A 24,642-nucleotide genomic window follows, 5' to 3' on the forward strand; every position below is an offset into this window, starting at 1 on the left:
GTATGTTGGAGAAGATCACTTTGAATTTGAAATTTTGGGGTGAAATACTGGCCTCATGAACATGGATATACAATCTCTCTTCAGATTTGGGACATTCTCAGACGTTATTTATTTAAGCTTTCATCCCCCTTCTACCTCTCTTCTCCTTCCAGAGCTCCAATAATTCACAGACGGTTTCTCCTAATGGCATCCTAAAGTTCACATAGGTTTTCTACATTCTTTTTCATTCCTTATTTGTTGCCCTCCTTGAGTGGATAATTTCAAAGGTCCTGTCTTCTTTTCCACAAATTTTTTTCTTCCTCTTGAGTTGTTCTGCTTTTGATGGTCTCTGTTGCATTTTTTCATTTATTGTATTCTTCACCTCTAGAATTTCTGCTTGGTTCTTTTCCCCATAATTTCTATTTATTTGTTGAACTTCTCATTATGTTTCTGTATTGTTTTTCTGATTTCATTGAATTGTTTTTTGTGTTTTCTTGTAGCTCACTGAGCTCCTTGAAACAGTTATTTTGGATTCTTTATCAGGTACATCACAGATCTCCGTGTTTGGGCTCAGTTACTGGAAAATTATTGTGCTCCTTTTGTGGTGTCACGTTTCCTTGATTTTTCATGTTCCTTGAAGTCTTTCTTGTGTTGCAGGTCTTCACATTTGAAGTAACAGTTACTTCTTCCAGTCTTTTCTGATTCACCCCTTTAAACTGTCCAGTCTTGGATTTCTTTGGCTCCAGTGCTATGCTGGAATCTCTCTGCTGGACTCCCGGACTTCCACAAAGGCTCTTTCATCTTTGGGTGATTGTCTACTTGATCTTAGCCAAAAAGCCGAGAAGCGATTGGGTGATTGTCTAAATCCATGTTCTCCAGGGGTTCCTGGACCACAGCTGAGAGGGGGTGGAGCCAGTTCATGGACTACTTCAGGGTCTGCAGCTGGGACTGAGGTCTGTATTCCTATTCTCCAACACACAGCTGGGTAAGATCCTCCCAGGTACTTGATGTGTGGTGCTGGTGATAGAATCCAAGCCCTTAAGGGCATGGAGCTGTGTCTGGGGCTACAGCCAGGACTAGGGTTGATACATCAGCTGCCTGGTATGGGCCTGACTTCTCAAAATGGCTCTCCTTGTTCTTGGACAGCACTGGGGTTGCAGTCTCCTCTCTGGGTCTCACAGCTCCCACAAAGGCACTGTTGTCCATCAATAGATGCCAAGTTATTGTTGTTGAGGGAGAGATACAAGCGACAGGCATCTTATTCTGCCATCCGGCATGCACTATTTCCCCTCAATGCTTTCTAAAGACATATAATAATGCAGAGCATCTCAATCTCTACTTCAAAAGAAGAGAGCACCAGTAGGTAGAAGATGAATTTTGTATTTTTAGGATTTTAGGTAGTTTTTAGGATTCGATTGAGATTTTTAAGTTTGGACTTTAAAATATTTCTTAAAACAACAGTACTCCCTCTGATCTTGGTAGGAATATAAATAAATGACTAGTTGAGCCACTAGTATGTTAGCTGTGAAAAACGGAGGTAAAACTAGGAGAAAATAAGCAGTGTTTCTAGGCCTCATTATCCCAAATTTAGTCTCTAAAACAGGGAAGTCAATCAACAAAAGGACCTGGGCTCTAATCATGCTTCTATAATTCTTCACTTACAACCCTATGCAAGTTATTTATCCCTCAATTCTTCACCTAAGAAAGGGAGTTGGTCTAGACGTCTCCAGAGCTGGAGTGAATTTTAAAGGAATGAGGAACAAAAGGGAACAAGATCTACTGGGACTCAAAGAAGCCACATTGTTTCTTTTTTTTCTGTTTTCTCTTTTCACTGTGCAACCCACTTCAGTGCCTGCAGCCTATGGCACAGAGGCCAGGCAATGGTTCGGGGCCACAGTTTGCTCTGGCATGGGGCACTATGAGAGGCCCAGGGGGATGAGCCTGCCATAAATCCAAACCCATGCATAGAAGCCATGTTCATGGTATGTTTTTTTCCCGTCCATTTGCCATTTGGTAGGAGAGCTTCATCAGAAATTTCCAAGCAACATAATCCACTGGCCAAATGCTGTTTGGGAGTTCTACTCTGAGTAATTTTCTCTTAAAATAGCTCTTATCACTCTAAGGTGGTGTACTCACCCCCAGATGGCTCTCACGGCAGAAATTCGAACTGATGGGGGTTGTGTCTCATGAAGACCACTAACTGTTGCCTGTAGAAACTGCTGTATCAATTCAGGGGACATAGCAACAGTAAACCGACTGGCAGCCCAAAGTGCCCGGCCCAAGAGAAAAGGAGACACTGGGAGGAAGAGAGAGCAATTAGGGGTTGGACAATAAAAGTTTCTGTTACTTGCCCTTCCTCCTTTCCCACCTCCATCCTCAATTTGTCACAGTAACTGGATACTACATAATATATACAACTTAATTAAGGAAAAAGGATGATCTTATCAGATAAAAGCAAATGTTCAACCTATGGTACAGAATCATTTTCCCAGTTTCGCTTTTCACTATTCGTTGCAGAGCAGATCTTGAATATTCTTAGGCTAAAAAGACTTACCTCCCTCATTTCCATCCCTACCTCTCATTATCCTCTACCTGCACTACTAGTTAGTCCTCTAAATGTCTCTGTTGCCAGTTTTTTCCTATTCTTGGACCACTACTGAAATATTATAAATTATAACTGTCATTCTTTTATTTAGTACCTGTCAATAAATTCCATAGTCTAACAAATAAAGACCATTTTAGTTAAGCATTAGATTCAAGGCCCCGTATGATCAGGAACTTTAGCATTATCAATGATTTCCTTTTATGTGTTCTAAACTCAAGCACACACCCCTCCCAGCAACTTGCATCTTACCTTGCCATTTCTGTGCTTTGTATATAAGCCAAGACACTCACCTCTACTTGCATCATCCAACTGATCTTAGGCTGAAGTAATCCTAACTATCTCTGTGCTAGTCTTTAGCTTTCTTACATATTCTTACACATTTTGTTGGATATTCTAGCCACCTGTGTAAGGATGTCTACCCGCCGCCTATTATAAGCCGCTTGAAGACAGGGACTATACTTAATCAACCTATCACAGAGCTTACCTTAGTTACCTGTAAACATGTAGTTGATGAGAATTATTGAACAGAACCTAACAACCTGTGCCAGTCAGATAATTACATACTAATTTATATAATACAGAATAGCAGTACTCAAAGTATGGTCCAGGGACTCCTAGGAGTCCCAAAGTTAAAACTTTCATAGTGATACCAAATATGATCCATCTTTTTCATTCTCATTCTTTCTTAAGTATACAGTGGAGTTTTCCAGAGGTGATCTGATGTGTGACACCATGGCTCTGACAGCTAATGAAATGTATGCTTGCATTCCCTATATTTTAGAAACTTCTCAGATTTATTTATTTATTTTAGTGGGGGGGGCAGAGGGTGAGGGAGAGAGAGAAATTTAAGCAAGCTCCACACCCAGTGCAGAGCCCGATTCAGGGCTCAATCTCACGACCCTGAGAGCATGACCTAAGCCACAATCAAGAGTCAGACGCTTAACCATCTGAGCCACCCAGGGGCCCTGAAACTTCGTAATTTTAATTTCTAATATGTTAAATACTGACACACAAAATTCACAGAAAAACTCTCTGATCACTGATAATTTTTAGAAGTATAAAGGGGACTTGACACCAGAAAGTTTGAGAATGGCTGGTGCAGAAAAGCTTTTAGCTATTGACAGGATAATAAATGCTGTATTAAACTTTGCCCCAGTCTCAGTTATAAATATTCTCAAGTCTGCATGAATTTTTGAAGGTTCTTTACTAGGGTAAATTCTACAAAAAATATATTGATGGGTTTAAGAAATTTAAACACTTTCATTCAACACATAATTATGAAAGCCTATTACATGCAAGGCACTGTGGGATACAAACATGTATTAGACATGATTTCTACCTTCAGAGACCTTATAGTCTAGTATGAGAAAAAAAACATTCATCAGCCTAAGAGTGAAAAAGGATATTTCCAATGGGCCTGAGCTCTGGATGTTCAACCATTTTAATTTTGTGAGTCAGAGAATGGAAGTGACTTCGTAAGATATCCTCTAACAGATTACCTAAAGTCAGAGTAGCATGTTTTCAAATGGCTTTGGCTATTCAAACGGCTAGTCTATGAGCGAGAGGCAAGTGAATGGAGCAAATAATGCCAAATGTGCCATGATTTATGTACACGAGAAAGCAAAGATGGCCTTTTGTAATGGGGGGTGGGTGGGTCTAAGGATGAAAATAAGGCATAGCATGGGCAGAAGCAACATAGCTGAAGATGTCAAATAGAAAGATGATAATTCTTAGCTGTTGCTGCTCTGCATTGCTGGAAAAATCCGAGTCTAATATAGTAGAACCAACTTTTTTTTTCCTTAAAAAGGCAAGCAGCTAACATGGACTTGAGAATGGAACATTTTAATTATTTGGATATTGGCCAAGAATAAAGTTTGAGAAAAATGACAGGAAACAAACAGGAAGAATGAGCCTGACACAAACCACCTGAAGGTATTTTGGACCTAATAATGACAGAACTCAAGCCAAAGTTCTCAAGGTACAGTAACCAAATTTGCATCCTATTCAAATGTCAAAACCAGACATAAATGTGAGCAGTAATTTGGAAGGAAACGTGAACAGAGTGGAAAAATTATGAATGCGGCAATATTTCTTAGCTGGTAAAGCCCGAGCCAAGGTCTCTAGGCTGTTTCAGAGGTTCAGATGAGTTCAAGCTCTAGTGTGGAAAGAATTTTCACCCAAAGGACACATGAATACCTGGTTTACCTATCTAAGTGAACAATATAACTGAGTTGATGACAGGTTTAAAGATCTTCCAGAATCCTGGCATTGTGCTGAAACATACCTGAAAGGTTGAGGTCTGCAAGGATGACATTGGTCAGGAACCCATGCATGTCAAAATGGATCCTGCCATTCTTCACACTGTCAGTGATGATAGACTTCACTGAGCCGAGGGCAAGCATACATGCCTCGTGTATCTTCCACCTGAGAAAGTGATACCATAGTCTGGTAAAACAAACTACACTGCCAAAAAGATAAACACCTGAGGGAAGGAGAAACATGAAAGGGCATTCCAGCACAATCTGACCCAAAAAGGCCATTTTCTGTCCTTCTAATCTAAATCTAGAGCTGAAAACAATGACATTTAGATTAACAGATTTTTCTAATTAAAAACAAAGTAAAAGTCCTTCCCTTCAAGGCTTTTAAAATTAAGGGGTAAAATAAAAGCATCATAACCAATTATTTTAAGGTTGGGAAAAATTGCTTTAAAACACATCATTCAAAGCAAGGATTTGATTGTCTCAGATCTGATGCCCAGAATATGTCCTTAAGTATCTGCTGCTCATTCTTACCAGTGTTCGGTACCGCTGTTTTTGGTTTGCTCAGCTTCTTGTAAATGCCGAGTGGCTGCAGCAGCCAGGGCTGCTGCACTCTCATTCTGGAAATCAGTGGCCACAGCCTAGGGAGAGAGGGGAGGGGCTAGTAAACCTGTCTGTGCAAATTAAACCCACTTTATTTTTTTGTTTTTTTTAAAGATTTTATTTATTTATTTGACACAGAGAGAGCAACAGCAGGAACACAAGCAGGGGGAGTGGGAGAGAGAGAAGCAGGTTTCCCGCTGAACAGGGAGCGGATGTGGAACTCAATCCCAGGACCCTGGGATCATGACCTGAGCCTAAGGCAGACGCTTAACGACTGAGCCACCCAGGCTTCCCGAATTAAACCCATTTTAATTGAAACTGAAAACTTAACTGCAAACTCAGTGGTTCAAACTCTTTTACATATACATGCTAAACCCCGATTAGGCGTATTAAAAATACAACCCCTCTTAGTTCGGGTTCTTTAATGGAATTAGAGTAATATTTCTATTTCTGCAGTGCCTAGGCATTGGAAAGCTAACAAAATGTAAAGCTCCCTTTGGCTAGACTGAGCAGAGCATAAGTGAGCACTAATAGACTCAGCTTCAGATGACAATGGACCAGACTATTTATTCTCTGGGAGGCTGACTGTAGAAATAAAAGGCTAATCTACAAATTGAAACTTAATGTGATCTTTCCTAGGTGCCTTAGAAATACTGAAGGATAGGGGCACCTGGGTGGCTCAGTCATTAAGTGTCTGCCTTCGGCTCAGGTCACGATCCCAGGGTCCTGGGATGGAGCCCCGCATCGGACTCCCTGCTCAGAGGGAGGCCTGCTTCTCCCTCTCCCATTCCGTCTGCTTGTGTTCTCTCTCTCGCTATGTCTCTGTCAAATAAATAAATAAATAAATAAATAAATAAAATCTTAAAAAAAAATACTGAAGGAAAATGAGAAGTGTTCACTAATAATGAGAACAAATCTTCCACCCAACAGACAGCAAGAGGCAGCTTCTTCACAGAACTTCAGCCTAGAGACAATTCTATGCTCTAGTCAGAGCCAAAGAAAACAGCAGATGTTTGGATGTTCTTCTCTCAGCAATCTAATTTTTTTTTTTAAAGTTTGCCAACATCTGGTTTGTGCTACAAATTCTGGCTTAAGAGTGGATTAAACTGAGTGTTCCTGATTTAACTACCCTTACTCATTAGAACACTTTATCCTCTGTACAATTTTTATATCTAATATTTCCTTGTAAACCAAAACCAGGACCCATGACTTTGGAATTCCTGAGTCTCAAACTTCATTTGAGATGCTCTCTTGTTATCCTCAAAGAAATCTAAGATGCAGTCACTCAGTAACACTGCTTAACTTGGGTTAGATGCCTAGAAAGAAGAGGGAACACTCAACTGAGTGATTAGGGTTTTTTTAGTGGAAGTATCAACGGAACGCACTTACAAGCAATAGGTCTTGAGCCGCAATCCTAACCGTATAGGAGAAAGTATCATCATCCTCGTCTTCTACAAACTGTTGGGGGTTGGCTGTCCATACTTTAATCTGAAAGGATGATGAAGTTAGGGCTTTGTGAGGCTGCCAATCTGGTTCATATGTTCCCTTTTTCCATCCACACACACAGGAAGATTTCAACCTTTTGTTTTTATCTGGAACAGAACTCTAGCTTCAAAGTCTTTTCTTTTTGATGTAGAGAAGCAAATCCTTTATCAAGTTAAGTAGCAAAAGTTATTCCTCTCTAGTAAACACTATTTTAGAATGTGGCTGGTTACTAGTTCTTTGCTACCTTTCATCAGCTGTTATTTCTGACAGATCAACTTTCTGAATATATTAGGTCTCACGGAATATTTAATGTGAAAATTATGCTGATTCTTGTGGTATTTACTTAAGAGAGGAAACATTATCTTATTTTTTCAATGTTCTTTTCTGGCCTAATGACCCACCAACCAAGCTAATGATTTTCGTCTGTGTATCAGTATTTATAGAAAAGGAGTAAGTTCTTCTAGATACCAGGGTCTTTGGTTAGTGGTACTATGGAGGTAAAAGTATTCTCAGAGTCCAATTATCTAATATTGGAATTAATAAAACCACAACACCCAGAAATTTTGGCAATAAGATGGTATCAAAGCCTTCCTAGGACTTCACATGAAGTTACTCTTCTAGTATCTATTTTTAGAAATAAAAATTGTTCACTTGACCTAGATTTCACATTCAAGTTGCACTTTCCCGAAACAAGCTGGTAACTGTCTCCCAAATATCATTTACCTGCTCCTCAGTGATCTGCATGTACAGGATTATATAGTAAATCAACTCAGGCAAGGCTTTCTTAACAGTGCTTTTGAATTTGCTATTTTCTAGGAGAGCATGGACAAACTCAAAAATACTAAAGACGAGATTTTCAAAGCCCAGGACTTCACCTACAGGAAATACACAAGAGAAGATTTTAATGACAAGAACGCAAAAGGAAAGCACGTCTGCTGGAAATGAACTACATTATCTTGGTAAATTAATGAATATTTAAAGTACTTGCTGATTATTACTCCCAAGGGAACAGAAGAGGGGAGCTAAGGAGTCAAAGAAAGGAACTTAGAGAATATTAAATATTCTTTGGTTTTTCAAGTAATAAGAATCAGAAACACTGAATATATTTTCCAGCATGTCTATTTCTGATTTCAAATACCTAAAAAATATTAAAACAGAAATGAAAATATCATCATCTGCCAGAAAGAAGTAGACTGGATGGGATGGCCTTTGAGGTAGCTCTTCCAACTCAGAAATTCTATTTTATGAGATTTATGCAAATGCCTTTGAGGAACAGATTAAAGATTTTCAATGTCCCATTTTCCCACATCTAATACACTGAAAGGAAACTCAACTAGAAGACTCACTTAAGAGAGTGAAACCTCTATGTTACTGTTTTTCTTTGTCTTTTTCCTTTCCTAGATCCCTTTCCCCCCTACGTGGTATATCTGTCAAGATCACATAAACTACCTACCATCAGAATCCACAGGATCTTCAACTTCCTCTGTGTAATTTACTTCTGTCCTCACATAAGTATGATGAAGAGTAAAGAAACAGAATTTGGAGTCTGCTTTACATATATTCTACAAGGGAATGTATAACATTCCAACCCTAAGTGTAGATACTTTAAAAAACTCATTCAAAAAAATGGAACCACATGAATGTAAGACCTAATGCTGGATTCCCGACTATGGGTGGTAGCAGGTCCCTTAAGCTTTCTGAAAAGGATATAAAGCTGCACTCTCAGTTAGGGTGTTCCAAACAATAGGCAGAATCTGCTGCATGGAGGACACCATGTGCTTTGGGAAGTTTTTCACCAGGGCTGTCACTGCCTGAGAAATTACAAAGAAAAAGATCTAAGAGTTACATGTGATATAGGAGAAAAACAATGATTTCAGACCACCTTCTAAAACTCCAAGTATCTCAACGGTAGTAAATGTTTACCTTTAGGACTTCCATCTTAAATCCACTGTCAGATGTGGGGCCATCCGGTATCTGGAGGGCCTGAACAAAGGCCTCTGTGAACTGCTGCACCACAGGAAAGATCAGAACTTTGGCTGCACCCTGATAACAGAAACCAAAGTCAATACTGGGCATACCACTAATCAATGGCTTCACTACACATATCAAACACCGCAACAGAGATTTGAGGCATCCAAAGATTTCTTCCAGCTTGGGTTCCAAGAGTGCGGCCATAAAGTCACTGGAGGTGTTACCCAAAATTTCGGTTTTCTTCTCTAACCCCTGCAGTTCCTCATCATGGCCTTTTTAAAAGCTATTATATATAAGACCAACTTTTCAAAACTGCTTCTAAATGACAGGGGTTCGTGTTTTTCAGCTAGCTTCGTCTCACGTGAGAGGGCCATAAGAGAGTGAAGTTCTGGGCAATGGCTCATATGAAAAGATTCAAGATAAGGTGGTTGAAGAAATATGGCTCAAACAAAAGGAAGCTAAACTACATACAAATGAAAAATGTAATCAAAATGCTAAATGCATCCACAACTCTGATTAAATCAGTGTGCATTCTGGTACTACTGAAGTAAGTCACTGCTACGCCTCTAATGGAAGGCACAGAGATTTTTAAGCATAAAATCTGTTACTAACCCAAACGCTTCCTTACCTTTTCCAGTTCTTCCATGTTACAGATCATATGGGCACAAGTCGTAAAAATCTCCACAGCTCGGGAACGGGTTCGAATGCCATACACCTGTGAAAAGTTACAGCGTAGCCATGAGATAGGCGTGTCTGTGTCTGCATATCTGTGACTAGAAGAAAAACTATGACTTCTCAATCCTGACATGGGACTGGATTCCCTAGAGAAGGGAAACATCATCTACTCATATCCAGGACAGATTTCTTCTATAATTCAGAGAATAAAAGCCAGCAGAATGTTAGAACTCAGTGGAATTAGCCTTTTATGTAGGCCTCTGTGGGCTGATGTGATTAAAAATATAAGGCTGGGTGCTGCTTGAAATTTCAACACAGTCAAAGTATTTCTTTCAAAAGAGACCCTTAGCTGGTGGCAGAGAGGAATAGGAGGTTAAAACATTACCCATTAGGCACTCACAGTTTATTTACACTGTATATATATTACAAGCCTATTATGGGCAATGCAGTGATGGATTGCTTTGCACACACTTAACTGAGGTGAACAAGCTTAGGTGGGCTGCCTCGACAAGAGGCTAGAGGTAACACAAAGCAGTAGGTACTCAGGGGTTGCAGGATGCCAGGAGGTAGGAGATATATGAAGAAACAATGCAGATGCTATTTCATTCTCTCATCAAAGGCGGGTCCTCGCAGTTATAAGTGAAAGATCTAAGGTTAATCCAGATTCAGATCTCCATCAGTTCTGGTCTTCAGGTATGGGGATAGGCAGCAAACACAACAGTTTCCCATAGGAGATGTGGAGGCTGACCAGAACCTGAGCAGCTCTTACTCGCTGGGACCTTGGAGCTAAGATTTCATACCTCGGCCATAGTGAAGATCTTATACATCTCTGGAAGAATGACCGGAGCAACAAGGGGCATCTGTGTGTCTGTTACTTCTCGAGTGAATTCTACAGAGGAAAAAGGAGTACTATAAAAAAATAGTGCTTTATAAAGATATAAGTGGGAAAATTTTTGAACTGCTTCTAGGTGGCAGTTCCCAAGCAGATAGCATACCGGTAAAGACATTGGCCTGATGGTCTTATTCTGGGGAAGGAAAAGGTGCAAGAGTTATTATTTGTTAGAAGGGAAGAGAACAGTACAAAGATAAAGGAAAATACATAAGATTGACAAAAAAACCTTTATATAAATATTGAAAAAAAAATATTGAAAGAAAATTTGTAAAAGCTGGGTAAAAGTCCTTGTAAGGTCACCTTAGGGAAATCCTGTATTAATCTAATTTATGCCTGATCGTCAACATCCAGGTGCACTTCAAGATGTCTTACCTTTTGTTCCATTTTCAATATTCTCCCTTGGTGAGTTGTTTTGATGAACACAATAAAATATACGCAGGCTTACTAGGCTTCAACTCCACTCTGTTTATGTTACTCTTCCCAGTGAATGACATTTATTGACCTAGAAGTCAGAGGCTGCCGCTCATTGGAACAGAAGGGATTACCATATGAATGTGGCAAAAAGCAACCTATTCATGAAATGAGACTTGAAGAAGGTGAGGGAAATAGGGGTCGGGTCTTTTGCTTCACTTTCCGCACAAGGCACTAAGACAGCATGAAGGACGCTGGGGTTCACGTTACTAATCTGTGGAATACAAGCCCTTGAGTTCCAGTGTCTGTTCACTTTATCTGCTGCTTTTCCTGGCAATTCCACATTATCACTACATACATGGAGCTAATCACCTGGGGCATCTTTCAGGAGGATCTACAACTAGAAATGCATGTCGGCACTTTCAAGGTTAATATATCCCACAAATTTTGGGCAATATCAATCACCAGAAGTCAAATGAAGATCATATATTCAATACTGAGTCTTCTTTACTAGCTTGGGTTCCTCCTGAAGAATAAATTCTCAACTCTGAATAAAATGAGTGTTCTTATTTCATCCAGAAATCCAAAGAAATTAGTCCAAACAAATGTGATGAGTAGCATATTAATGAAAACAAGTTTTATAAAAAATGCAGTTTAGCTTAATTCTAATAAAGTGCTTAATCACATTTTTTACTCTCCTATAATCATTCCTAGTAGTCCTTACTGATTAACATTTTATAAGCTCAAGTCCAAAATAAGTTTTCTGAGGTCATTCAGCAAGTCAGAAAAGGTGTGGGGCATTGGCAATATCTCAATCTCCAAACTTCTTTGAGGCTAAAAAAAAAAAAAAGCGCTATACCTGTGGTCAAATATTTCAATCCTTAGCTGCTATGTTTGCATTTCCTTCACACCATTAGTGTTAGCTCTCATTTACAAATAGATAAGCTTAACGGAAAGCTTACTAAAGGCTTAAAAAAGTATATAGTATCTTAAAAAAAGCCCCAAAGAGAATCAGTCCCATTCTCCTATTGGGCTCCTGTCCATACACCATGTCCTGCCATCTTCACGTACACCTAGTTGCTGTTGTGAGAGTACCATCTATCCTCATCTGAAAATATGTGAAGCAGCTATCTGGGAATGGAGGTTGGCAGCTATCCATCCTGTGTCTGCTGACTCCAATATAAAACAATACCCATTTCCCCCATAGTTCTTTCCCTGTGGCTGACAGAAGAGTGATCTCATTCAACAGTGATTTCCTTAGTCAAGCACAATGATGGTTCTACAGTATTCCAACTATGATAAATGTACAACCGTCTTTCTCCTTCAGGTTTTTTTTTTTTAAAGATTTTATTTATTCACTTGAGAGAGAAAGAATGAGACAGAAAGAGCATGAGAGGGGGGAGGGTCAGAGGGAAAAGCAGACTCCCCGCCGAGCAGGGAGTCCAATGCAGGACTCAATCCTAGGACTCCAGGATCATGACCTGAGCTGAAGGCAGTCGCTTAACCAACTGAGCCACCCAGGCACCCTCTCCTTCAGGTTTTTATTTTTTTTAAAGATTTTATTTATTTATTTGACAGAGAGGGAGACAGTGAGAGCAGGAACACAAGCAGGGGGAGAGGGAGAGGGAGAAGCAGGCTTCCCGCCGAGCAGGGAGCCCAATGCAGGGCTCGATCCCAGGGCCATGGGATCATGACCTAAGCCGAAAGCAGATGCTTAACAACTGAGCCACCCAGGCGCCCCTCCTTCAGGTTTTTAAAAAAGGTGAACTTTGTGTTGGAAGACTGGAGGGGAACATGCTTTTCCTTGGTAGAAGACATATCTGTTAACTGATATTTTGGCACCATCAAATTGTAAATAAAGAATCCTAGGTGGCTGATTCCACAGAGAGGGGTATATGAAATTACCTAAACAATGAGTCATACAAGAGAAGCAAGGGAAGTAGTAAGCAGGGAAGTGAAAACCTGAACAAGGAATGTTTTGATCTTTTTGGTAAGTCTGCTCTATACCCCAAGCACCTATCAAAGATAATCAACAGGAATAAAGCGGGTAGTTCAAAAAGGCAGCCAGGACATGCGAAGAGGAAGTTGGAAACAAAAGGAGATGATGAATTTGCTTTTGGACAGAGAATTGACGTTATCTACCATCAATAGAACATGGACAAGTAAAACTGGGACCAGATGCTAAGTTCGATAAACTGAGAGTTTAAAAAAAAAAAAGAGGGTCACTTGGGTGGCTCAGTTGTTAAGTGTCTGCCTTTGGCTCAGGTTCCCAGGGTCCTGGGATCGAGCCCCACATCGGGCTCCCTGCTCAGCGGGAAGCCTGCTTCTCCCTCTCCCACTCCCCCTGCTTGTGTTCCCTCTCTCGCTGTGTCTCTGTCAAATAAATAAATAAAATCTTAAAAAAAAAAAGAAATGGCATTCATAACTAGGTAGGACTACATTTCAGGTAAGCTAGGGCACAGAGAAAGAGATAAGATATAGACAGACATTTCACAAGTCTGTATGAACTGAGGGGAAATACAATTTCTAAAAGATCAACAGAAGGTGGCTAATATCCAGATAAGGATTCCTTGAGGCAAAACAGTAGTGACTTCATCTAGGGGACTGGGAAGCAGGGCAGAACTCGAAAGACTGGGAAATTCAGGTTCTGGATTCTATGTTCTGTGAGAGATTAATGGATTAATCAAGCTTAGATGAGATATCCACCAAATCTCCTTAGACAAAGTATTTTTTTTTAATATTTTATTTTTCTTTATTTGACAGAGACAGAGACGGCGAGAGAGGGAACACAAGCAGGAGGAGTGGGAGAGGGAGAAGCAGGCTTCCTGCAGAGCAGGGAGCCCGATGCGGGGCTCGGTCCCAGGACCCTGGGATCATGACCTGAGCCGAAGGCAGACGCTTAACGACTGAGCCACCCAGGCACCCGACTAAAAGTATTTTTCTGTAAATATTTTTATTACCTTCTTAGAACAGAAAGAAAGAAAAGACACCAAATGCTACAGGGTGCTTGGTTGGCTCAGTTATTAAGCGTCTGCCTTCGGCTCAGGTCATGATCCCAGGGTCCTGGGATCGAGCCCCGCATCGGGCTCCCTGCTCTGCAGGAAGCCTGCTTCTCCCTCTCCCACTCCCCCTGCTTCTGTTCCTGCTCTCGCTGTGTCTCTCTCTCTCTCTCTCAAATAAATAAATAAAATCTTAAAAAAAAAAAAAAGATACCAAATGCTACATTCTCTAAGCTGACCAAAGGGAAGGTAAGAATTACATAGCTACACTGCTTTTATCTTCTTTCTTATATTCCTATAAAAATTTTGACTGTTCTTAAATTTACTGTGGTTGAATTAAGTAGAAAATTAATATAATAATGATAATTACCATAATGGCTAAAATTTAGAGTGCTTACCTCATGTCAGTTATTATGCTAAACAATTTATGTAGATTTAGCTTTTTTAAAATTACCAAAAGACCTCTTCAGGTAAACACTACCATTATCTTCATTTTATATACAAGGAAACTCAAGCTCAAGAGACTAAGTAACTTGGGTCAAGGTAAAACCAGAATATGAAGTGAAATCTGACTCCTTAACTACTATGCAATTACTCTATCCTTAAATGGTTAAGGTTTCATAGTAGTAGAAATACTATACCAACTTAATTCCCTGGAAAGAGTCAACAGAGCAGGAGGATAGACACGGAGATTAAAAACTAGGGAGGAGGAGCATCAAGAAGAGCTATAAATATCAATTCCTATCGGTCAGAGCCATTCCATCACATCTCATAAGTGTTCTTGGGATCCAAGTACCAACACCAGGGAAAAACTTCTGATACCTGTCAGCACTCGCATGGCTCCATGGACTGCATTTAAATCTCCGCTCACCAACATCTCCATGAGCAGGTTGAAGAGTTGGGGCCAGGCTTCAGGCCAGTCCCAGTGAGCAATGGCTGACACTGCATAGGCCACACTGGAGCGCACCTTACTTATTGATTCTCTCAACCCATTGGGCAATAGCTCCCGGATAACAATTTTTGCCTGCAGAGGAGAAAAGCCCACTTGCCATTAGACCAGGTTGTAAGTGACTGGCAGAGTTCTATCCAATTTATGTGTTGGAAAAACAATGTGCGTAAGATACTGCATATCAAAAACTCCAATATACAAACTTGACAATCATTCATTCAGAGAGTTCATCTTTGATCCCTAAACTTATCTGTCCATTACAGCAGCTACCTGTGGTCCTTTAAATTTAAATTAATTAAAATTAGATGAAATAAAAAATTCAGTTTCTCAGGTTCATCAGCCACATTTTAAGTGCTCAACACCATATACAGCCAGTAGCTACTGCACCAGACAGCACGGATACAGAATATTTCCATAACTGCAGAAAGTTCCAATGGACAGCATTGCCCTAGACCTTGTACTCAAAATTTCTTGGGGGCCCAGAATGGCTGCATAGTGCTGTACTAAGTAGAAACATTATCTCATTTAATCCTCAAACAATTCTTTGGAGTTGAAATTTTAATTCTAATTTTAGATATTTAGGAAATTGAAGCTAAGAAGTTAAAATACTTTTCTAGTATTTTCACAGCTAGTAAAAGGCAGAACTGGAATCTGAACACAGGTCAGCCTGATACAGGAGCTCTCTTACTTACAGCATGTTGCCCATAATGTCAGCTACCAATTGATCTTTTCTGCCTAGTCTTCTGACTGCCCCATGTTGTCAAATAATAGTGACAGCTCAGTATCTTAAGAAGGCTCCTCAAATCTCTACAGGAACACTAATTAAATAATTCTCCTTACCCTTTCTGTAGTTTCAGGAGGCCTAAACTTCTCTGATTGGGCACACCAGTGAGTCTCCACATACTGCTTCAAGATGACTGATGCCAGCTGCAAAAAGAACAAGCCAAGTAGTACAGCAAGACCTTTTTCATATGTAAAAATCATACATATATACATAGCCTGATACATTCATTTGAAGTATATCTAAATCTAGTACAAAATCCTAGGTTATTTGTAAACTGGCATTAATTCTTTCTTTTTCCAATAAGAAAGTTTCATTACCAAGTAAAAGGGAAATTACTTATAAATTGGGCCAGTCTGGAATTACCTGACGGATTGCCAGTGCTCCCTGGGGATCTACGGTCAGCTCTGCCAGGTGAACACCAAATTCTGAAAGAGAAAATTTTGTGAGTAAAAGCACCCAGGAAAGCCATAGGAATATACTGAGCTTTAACCCTGATGCCAACAAGAAAAATTTCAGAAAGGAGATTGATCTATTGTTTTTAAAAGTGCTCGGGGCGGGGCGCCTAGGTGGCTCAGTTGGTTAAGCAACTGCCTTTGGCTCGGGTCATGATCCTGGGGTCCCGGGATCGAGTCCCACATCGGGCTACCTGCTCAGCAGGGAGTCTGCTTCTCCCTCTGACCCCCCCCCCATGCTCTCTCTCATTCTCTCTCTCAAATAAATAAATGTAATCTTTAAAAAAAAAAAAAAAGGACTCGGGGCGCCTGGGTGGCTCAGATGGTTAAGCATCTGCCTTCAGCTCAGGTCATGATCCCAGGGTCCTGGGATCAAGCCACACATCAGGCTCCCTGCTTGTCGGGGAGTCTGCTTCTCCCTCTCCCTCTACTGTTCCCCCTGCTTGTGCTCTCGCTCTGTCAAATAAATAAATAAAATCTTTAAACAAAAAAAAAGTGCTGATAACTGGAGCACCTGGGTGGCTCAGTCAGTTAAGCGGCTGCCTTCGGCTCAGGTCATGATCCTGGGGTCTTAGGACTGAGCCCCGCGTCTGGCTCCCTGCTCAGCGGAGAGCCTGCTTCTCCCTCTCCCTCTGCCTGCCACTCTGCCTACTTGTGCTCTCTCTTTGTCAAATAAATAAGTAAAATCTTTTAAAAAGTAAATCAATAAAAGTGCTGATAACTGCTAAGATTGGTTCTTCTAAGGAAGAGAAACAGGTTGGCCTGCAGGACATGGCTGCTCACAGTTACTAGTTCCAGTGCTCTCATTTTCTCCAATCACTGCATAGCATCTTCCAACCATCTCCTCTTCCAAGATGGCAACACCTTCCTCTTAGACCAATGAATGTAGTAGCTAACTGAAAACCAGTACTATCTAACCCCGAAGACAAATTAATAGGTGAGATTTCAGGAGTTGCTCTGATATACACTACCAGATAAGAGATAATTAAGTCTAAGAAAATCTGGCTTTAACAGGTTTAGTCCTAAAAATATAACTGTTAGAAGTAAACGGCTTCCGGGGTGCCTGGGTGGCTCAGTTGTTAGGCATCTGCCTTTGGCTGGGGTCGCGGTCCCGGGGTCCTGGGATCAAGCCCTGCGTTGGGCTCCCTGCTCGGCAGGGAGCCTGCTTCTCCCTCTCCCACTCCCCCTGCTTGTGTTCCCCCTCTCGCTATGTCTCTCTCTGTCAAATAAATAAAATCTTAAAAAAAAAAGTAAACAGCTTCCAATAAGCAATGTGAGCAGTAAACTTGAAATGCATATTGAGAGACTTATAAGCAACGCTTACTCCCACATTAAAATTTAGATCCTTCAATGCAATCCATATAAAAAATCTCAGTGATTTTTTTTGCAGCAACAGAAACTTACCCCAAAATTCATATGGAATCTCAAGGGACCGCAAAGAGCCAAGATAATCTTTTTTTAAAAAAGATTTTATTGATTTATTTGACAGAGAGCAAGCACAAGCATTATTCACAATAGCCAAAAGATGGAAGCAACCCAAGTGTCCAACCACAGATGAGCAGATAAAATGTGGTATTATACATACAACTGAATATCATTCAGCCTTCAAAAGGAAGGACAATTTTGCAATATGCTACCACTGCTAAAATAGGTGAACCTTGAGGACATTATGCTAAACAAAATACATTAGTCACAAAAGGACAAATACTGTATGATTCCATTGATATGAGGTACTTAGAGTAGTCAAAGTCATAAATACAGAAAGTGTAACAGAGGTTGCCAGGGGGTGGGGGAGAGGAAAACCAGAAGTTATTTAATGGGTTTACAGAGTTTCACTTTTACAAGATGAAAAGAATTATGGGACTGGATGGTGGTGACACTTGTATAACAATGTGAATGTATTAAATGGCATTGAACTGTGTGTACTTAAAGATGGTTAAAGTGGTAAATTTTATGTTAAGTATATTTTACTACAAAAATTAAAAAAAAAAATAGATCTGGGGCGCCTGGGTGGCTCAGTCATTAAGCATCTGCCTTTGGCTCAGGTCATGATGCCAGGGTCCTGGGATTGAGCCCTGCATCAGTCTCCCTGCTCAGTGGGAGGCCTGCTTCTCCCTCTCCCACTCCCCCTGCTTGTGTACCCTCTTTGGCTGTCTCTCTCTCTGTCAAATAAATAAAAATTTTTAAAAAACTTAAAAAAAAAAATTAGATCTAATTTTCACTTGCAAAGGAGTCTATTGTCAAATGAGGAAGAAGAATATAAGACCAGGAGTACATCATAATTGTCACACTTCACATTCCAGGGCTGTGCTATCCAACATGGCAGCCATTACCTCCAAATGGCTACATGCTACCTGAAATGTGCCTAGTGAGGATTGACATGTGCTATAAATGTAAAATACAGATCAAACTGCAAACTTAGTATGAAAACAAAATAATGCAAAATATTGTAGTAATGTTTACACTGATTATGTAGTGAAATGATACTTTACACACATTAGGCTAAATGAATACAGTTTTTTTTAAAAGATTTTATTTATTTATTTGAGAGAGAGAGAATGAGAGACAGCACGAGAGGGAAGAGGGTCAGAGGGAGAAGCAGACTCCCCGCTCAGCGGGGAGCCTGATGTGGGACTCGACCCCGGGACTCCAGGATCATGACCCGAGCCGAAGGCAGTCGCTTAATCAACTGAGCCACCCAGGCGCCCTAAATGAATAGTTTTAAAAATTATTTTTACCTGTGTGTTTTACCTTTTCAATACATTGCTTTTAGAAAATTTAAAATTTCACCTGTGACTCACATTATATTCCTACTGGACAGCACTGTTCGAGAGAATGAATGGTAGGTTTTCAGATGTGTTTGGTTGTGGTAGTAGGCGATCAGGTTACAACAGATGCATCGTCCCCTTTTGGAGGGAGCTATAGATCAGTGAGGTTAAGAGCATGGATTCTGGAATTAGGCAAGTTTAGGCTCAAATTCTACTATGTCTGAATTTAGGCAAGTTTTATTTTCTAAACCCCCGTTTCCTCATCTACAAAATAAGGACAATGGTCGGTATCAAGATACCAAGCAATCCTGTGAGAACAATACATGACACACAGTAAAAACTTTAAAAATCAGTTATTGTGGCCGTCCCTATCAAAACTCCAATGGCATTTTTCACAGGAATAGAACAAACAATCCTTAAATTTGTAACCACGAGAGACCCCAAATAGCCAAAGCAATATTGGGCAAGAACAATGCTGGAGACATCCCTGATTTCAAATTAATTTACACAGCTAAAGTAATCAAAATTGTATGTAACTGGCATAAAGGTACATAGATTAATGGAACAGAAGAGAGCCCCAAAATAAACCTATGGTCAGTTAATTTATGACAAAGAAGTCAAGATATACAATGCGGAAAAGGACAGTTTCTTCAATAAATAGTGTTCGGAAAACTGGACAGCCACTTGCTAAAGAATGAGACCGGACCTCTATCTTACACCATACACAAAAACTAACAAAAAACAGCTCAAAAGACTTGAATGTAAGACCTGAAACCATAAAACTTCTAGAAGAAAACATAGGTGGTAAGTTCCTTGACATTAGTCTTACCAGTGGTTTTCTGGATTTAACACCAAAAGCAAAGGCAACAAAAGCAAAAACAAATATGTGACTACAGGCATACCTTGTTTTATTGCACCTTGCTTTACTGTACTTTGTAGATACTGAGTTTTTTACAAATTGAAGGTCTGGGGCCACCCTGTGTTGAGCAAATTTACCAGTGCCATTTTTTTCAACAGCATTTGCTCACTTTATGTCTCTGTGACACATTTTGGTAATTCTCAACAATATTTTAAACCTTCTCATTATTATTACATTTGTTATAGTGATCTGTGATCAGTGATCCTCAATGTTAATTGTTTTGCAGCAACACAAGCTGTGTCCATATGAGACTCTGAATTTAATAATAAATGTTGTGTTATGACTGCTCTATTGACTGTTTCCCCTTCTTTCTCCCTTTCTCTGGGTGTCCCTAGTCCTGAGACACAATGATATTGAAATTATGCTCATTAATAACCATACAATAACCTCTAAGTGTTCAAGTGAAAGGAAGAGGTACTTGTCTCACACTTTAAAAAGCTTGGGAGGAAGCCATGTCCAAAACCAAGAGAGGCTGAAAGCTAGGCCTCCTGCGCCAGTTAGCCAAGTTGTAAATACAAAGAAAAAGTTCTTGAATGAAATTAAAAGTGCTACTCCAGTGAACACAAAATGGTAAGCAAAACAGTCTTATTACAGATATGGAGAAAGTTTTAGTAGTCCAGACAGATCAAACCAGCCACAACATTCCCTTAAGCCAAAGCCTAATCCAAAGCAAGGGCCTAACTCTCTTCAATTTTACGAAGGTTGAGAGAAATGAAGAAGCTGAAGAAGAAAAGTTTGAAGCAGCAGAGGTTGGGTCATGAGGTTTAAGGAGAGAAGCTGTCTCCGTAACATAAAAATGCAAGCTGAAGCAGCAAGTGCTGATACAGAAACTACAGCAAGTGATCCAGAAGGTCTAGCTAAGATCATTCACGAAGGTGGCTACCCTAAACAACAGATTGTCAATGTAGATAAAACAGCCTCATACTGGAAGATGGCATCTAGGACTCTCACATCTAAAGAGAAGTCAGTGCCTGGCTTCAAAGTTCCACAGGACAGGCTGACTTGCTTGTTAAGGGCTCACGTAGCCAGTGACTTTAAATTGAAGCCAGTGCTCATTTACTATTCTGAAAATCCGATAGCCCTTAAGAATTATGCTAAATCTACTTTGCCTGTGCTCTATAAATGGAACAAGCCTGGATGACAGCACATCTGTTTATAACTTGGTTTACTGAATATTTTAGGCACACTGTTGAGACCTATTGCTCAGAAAAAAAAAAGATTCCTTTCAAAATATGACCGCTCACTGACAATGCACCTGCTCACCCAAGAGTTCTAATGGAGATGCCCAACGAGATTAATGTTTCATGCCTGCTAACACAACATCCAGTCTGTAGCACAAGAATCAAAGAGTAATTTTGACTTTCAAATCTTACTATTTAAGAAATAGATTTTGAGGGGCGCCTGGGTGGCTCAGTCAATTAAGCGTCTGCCTTTGGCTCGGGTAATGATCCCAGGGTCCTGGGACTGAGCCCTGCATTGGCCTTCATGCTCAGCGGGGGAGTCTGCTTCTCCCTCTGCCCCTCCCCCTGCTCATGCTCTCACCCTCTAATAAATACAAAAATCTATTAAAAAAAAAAAGACATACATTTTGTAAAGCTATAGCTGCCATACATAGTGATTCCTGTGATGAATCTGGGCAAATTGCAAAGCTTCTGGAAAGCACCATTCTAGATGCCATTAAGAAAATTCGTGATTCATGGGAAAAGATCAAAATATCAATATTAACAGGGGTTTAGAAGTTGATTCCAACTCTCATGGATGACTCTGAAAGGCTCAAGATTTCAGGGGAGGAATAAGTGCAGATGTAGTGGAAATGGTGAGAGAACTAGAATTTGAAGTGGAGCTTAAAGATGTGACTGAATTGCTACAATCTCATGATAAACTTTAATGGATGAGGGGTTACTTCTTATGGATGAACAAAAGAAGTGGATTCTTGAGATGGAATCTACTGGTGAAAATGCTGTGAAGATCTCTGAAATGACAACAAAGGATTTAGAATAATATATAGACTTAATAAAACGGTGGCAGGGTTTGAGTGGATTGGCTCCAATTTTGAAAGAAGTTCTATTGTAGGTAAAATGCTATCAAACAGCATTGCATGCTACAGAGAAATTATTTGGGAAAGGAAGAATCAACTGATGTGACACACTCCATTGTAGTCTTAGTTTAAGAAATTGCCATAGCTGCCCCAGTCTTCAGCAACCAGTGCCCTGATCAGTCAGCAACCATCAACATCAAGGCAAGATCCTCCACCAGCAAAGACTGACTTGCTAAAAGCTCAGATGATGATCAGCATCTTTTAGCAATAAAGTATTTTTAATTAAGACATGTACACTGTTTTTTAGACGTAATGTTACTGCACACTTTAACAGAAGACAGTGTAAACATAACTTTTATATGCACTGGGAAACCAAAAAATTCATCTGACTCGCTTCACGGCAATATCTGATTTATTGCCGTCATCTGGAACCATACCCACAGCGTTTCCAGAGTATGCCTGTACATCTAAAAAGCTGATGCACAGCAAAGGAAATCAACAAAATGAAAAGGCAACCCACTGAATGGGAGAAAATATTTGCAAATCAGGTGTCTGATTGGGGTTAATATCAAGTGTATAAAGAACACGCACAGCCCAACAGCAAAAGAACAATCCAATTAAAAACTGAGTGGAGGATCTGAATAGACATTTTTCCAAAGAAGACATACAGATGCTCAACATCACTAATTATCAGGAAAATGCAAATCAAAACCACAATGAAATATCACCTCACATCTGTTAGGATACTATTATATTATCAAAAAGGTAAGAAATAACAAGTGTTGGCAAGGATGTGGAGAAAAAGGAATCCTTGGTGCACTGTTGGCGGGAATGTAAATTGGTACAGCGACTATGGAAGACAGAATGGAGGTTCCCTCCAAAATTAAAAATAGAACTACCACATGATCCAGCATTTTCACTTCTGGGTATTTATCCAAAGAAACAAAAACACTAACTTGAAAAGATATATGCACCCCCATGTCCACTGCAGCATTATTTACAATAGCCAAAATATGGAAACAAACTAAATGTCCACTGACTAACGAATGGATAAAGAAAACTGTGTGTGTGGGGGGGGCGGGTTGCCGGGGGGGTGGGTGGGACGGAGGAGAGGGCCAAAATGGAAGAGTCAAAACGCACAAACTTCCAGTTATACAATAAGTAAGTCATGGGGAAGTAATGTACAACATGTCAGCTATCGTTAATAATACTGTATTGTATATTTGAAAGTTGCTAAGAGAATAGATCTTAAAAGTTCTTTCCATAAGAGAAATAAAAATTCTGTAACTGGGACGCCTAGGTGGCTCAGTCAGTTAAGTATCTGCCTTTAAATTTAAAATCTTTAAAAAATTCTGTAACTAAAATAAAATCATATACTGTGCTATTATTTATATTGCCCACCATAAGCACATTGTAAAAAATCAGTTATTGTGCTATTATTATTTTTATTGCTCATAATGAGTACATTGTTTGGCTTTCCTCTCTGTAACTAAAGTTACTTTCTTCTTTTTTTAATTTAATTTAAAAAATTTTTTTAAATTTTATTTATTTGTCAGAGAGAGAGAGAGCACAAGCAGGGGGAGTGGTAGGCAGACGGAGAAGCAGGCTCCCTGCTCAGCAAGGAGCCTGACGCTGGACTCCATCTCAGGACCCTGGGATCATGACCCGAGCTGAAGGCAGACATTTAATCGAATGAGCCACCCAGGCGTCCCTAAAGTTACCTTCCATAGTAAATTCTAACTATCACAATTGGATTCCACTGGAATAGCAAAGGATATTTATACAAATAGAAAAGCTTAATACCAAGAAAAAGTCACCCATGCAGTGTTTCATATTCAAGGCTTATCGAAGTTAACAGGTTAAAAGCTACTGAAAATAATCTGTCTCTCTCTCTTTATTTTTTGAGAGGGAGGGAGGGAGAGAGGGGGAGAGGGCGAGAGAGAATCTTAAGCAGGCTCCATGCTCAGTGCAGAGCCCAATTCAGGGCTTGATCTCATGACCCTAAGATCATGACCTGAGCCAGGAAGCTTAATGGACTGAGCTACCCAGGTGCCCCATGATCTATGTCTATATTTTAAAAAATGTTTTATTTTGAAATACTTCCTAGACTTAAAGAAAAGGTGACAAGTAGTACATAGAGTTCTTGGATGTCCTTTACCCACATTCTGATATTAACAACTTACACAACTGTGGTTCAATGATCAAAAGCAAGAAACTAACATGGGTGTAATACTATAAACTATAGACTTGATTAGAATTTCACCAGTTTTTTTCCCCCTTACTGTCCCTTCTGTTTCAGGATCCAATGCAAGATCCCACAATGTACTTGGTTGTCATCTCTCTTCAGTTTCCTCCAATGCATGACATTCTCTCATTCTTTCCTTGTCTTTTATGACCAGAACACTTCTGATGAGTAATGATCAGTTACTTTGTAGAATGTGTCTCAATGTGCATTTGACCCTAGTTTCCTCGCGATTACAGTGAGGTTATTCATTTTTGGCAAAAATATCAGAGAGGTGACGCTGTATCCTCAGTATATCCTATCAGGGAATACTTAATGTTGAAAAATTACTAGACATGTTAACCATGATCACGGTAATGTGGGACCTACTGGGTTTCTTCACTGTACAGGTACTGTTTTTCCCTTTATGATTGATAAAAATCTTGGGAGAGATACTTTTGAAATTATGCTAATATCCCATTTCTTTTTAAACTTTGACACACTGATTTTAGTACCCACCTGTAGATCCTGTCTGCAGTGATTATTAATGGTGCTTTGTATTTTTTTTCTTTACTCTTATTTATTGCAATTCTTTTCTAGAGAACTGTCTCTTCTTTCTTTTTTTTTTAATTT

At 39.9% G+C, this 24,642-nt stretch overlaps 1 protein-coding gene and 1 non-coding gene across 3 annotated transcripts in view; both read right to left on the minus strand.

The window, feature by feature from the left end:
- Positions 1–24,642, minus strand: part of IPO9 (importin 9) — a 60,814-nt gene that overhangs the window by 22,567 nt on the left and 13,605 nt on the right. For both annotated transcript variants that reach the window (XM_028120241.2, XM_028120242.2), the window contains exons 2-14: positions 15,975–16,036; positions 15,668–15,754; positions 14,701–14,902; positions 10,377–10,465; positions 9,530–9,616; positions 8,854–8,973; positions 8,641–8,741; positions 8,384–8,442; positions 7,654–7,805; positions 6,835–6,933; positions 5,377–5,483; positions 4,869–5,008; positions 2,116–2,275 (exon numbers count right to left, since the gene is read on the minus strand). In XM_028120241.2, the coding sequence (XP_027976042.1) occupies positions 2,116–2,275; positions 4,869–5,008; positions 5,377–5,483; positions 6,835–6,933; positions 7,654–7,805; positions 8,384–8,442; positions 8,641–8,741; positions 8,854–8,973; positions 9,530–9,616; positions 10,377–10,465; positions 14,701–14,902; positions 15,668–15,754; positions 15,975–16,036 (1,465 nt within the window). The remainder of the gene's footprint in view (positions 1–2,115; positions 2,276–4,868; positions 5,009–5,376; positions 5,484–6,834; positions 6,934–7,653; positions 7,806–8,383; positions 8,443–8,640; positions 8,742–8,853; positions 8,974–9,529; positions 9,617–10,376; positions 10,466–14,700; positions 14,903–15,667; positions 15,755–15,974; positions 16,037–24,642) is intronic.
- Positions 1,809–1,943, minus strand: LOC114222047 (small nucleolar RNA SNORA42/SNORA80 family). Its single transcript, XR_003611859.1, has one exon. It is a non-coding gene; the product is annotated as a small nucleolar RNA SNORA42/SNORA80 family (small nucleolar RNA).

This window comes from Eumetopias jubatus, unplaced genomic scaffold (assembly GCF_037043125.1).
Source record: "Eumetopias jubatus isolate StellerSeaLion01/CBP00866 unplaced genomic scaffold, mEumJub1_p1.0 scaffold_12, whole genome shotgun sequence".
Taxonomy (NCBI): domain Eukaryota; kingdom Metazoa; phylum Chordata; class Mammalia; order Carnivora; family Otariidae; genus Eumetopias; species Eumetopias jubatus.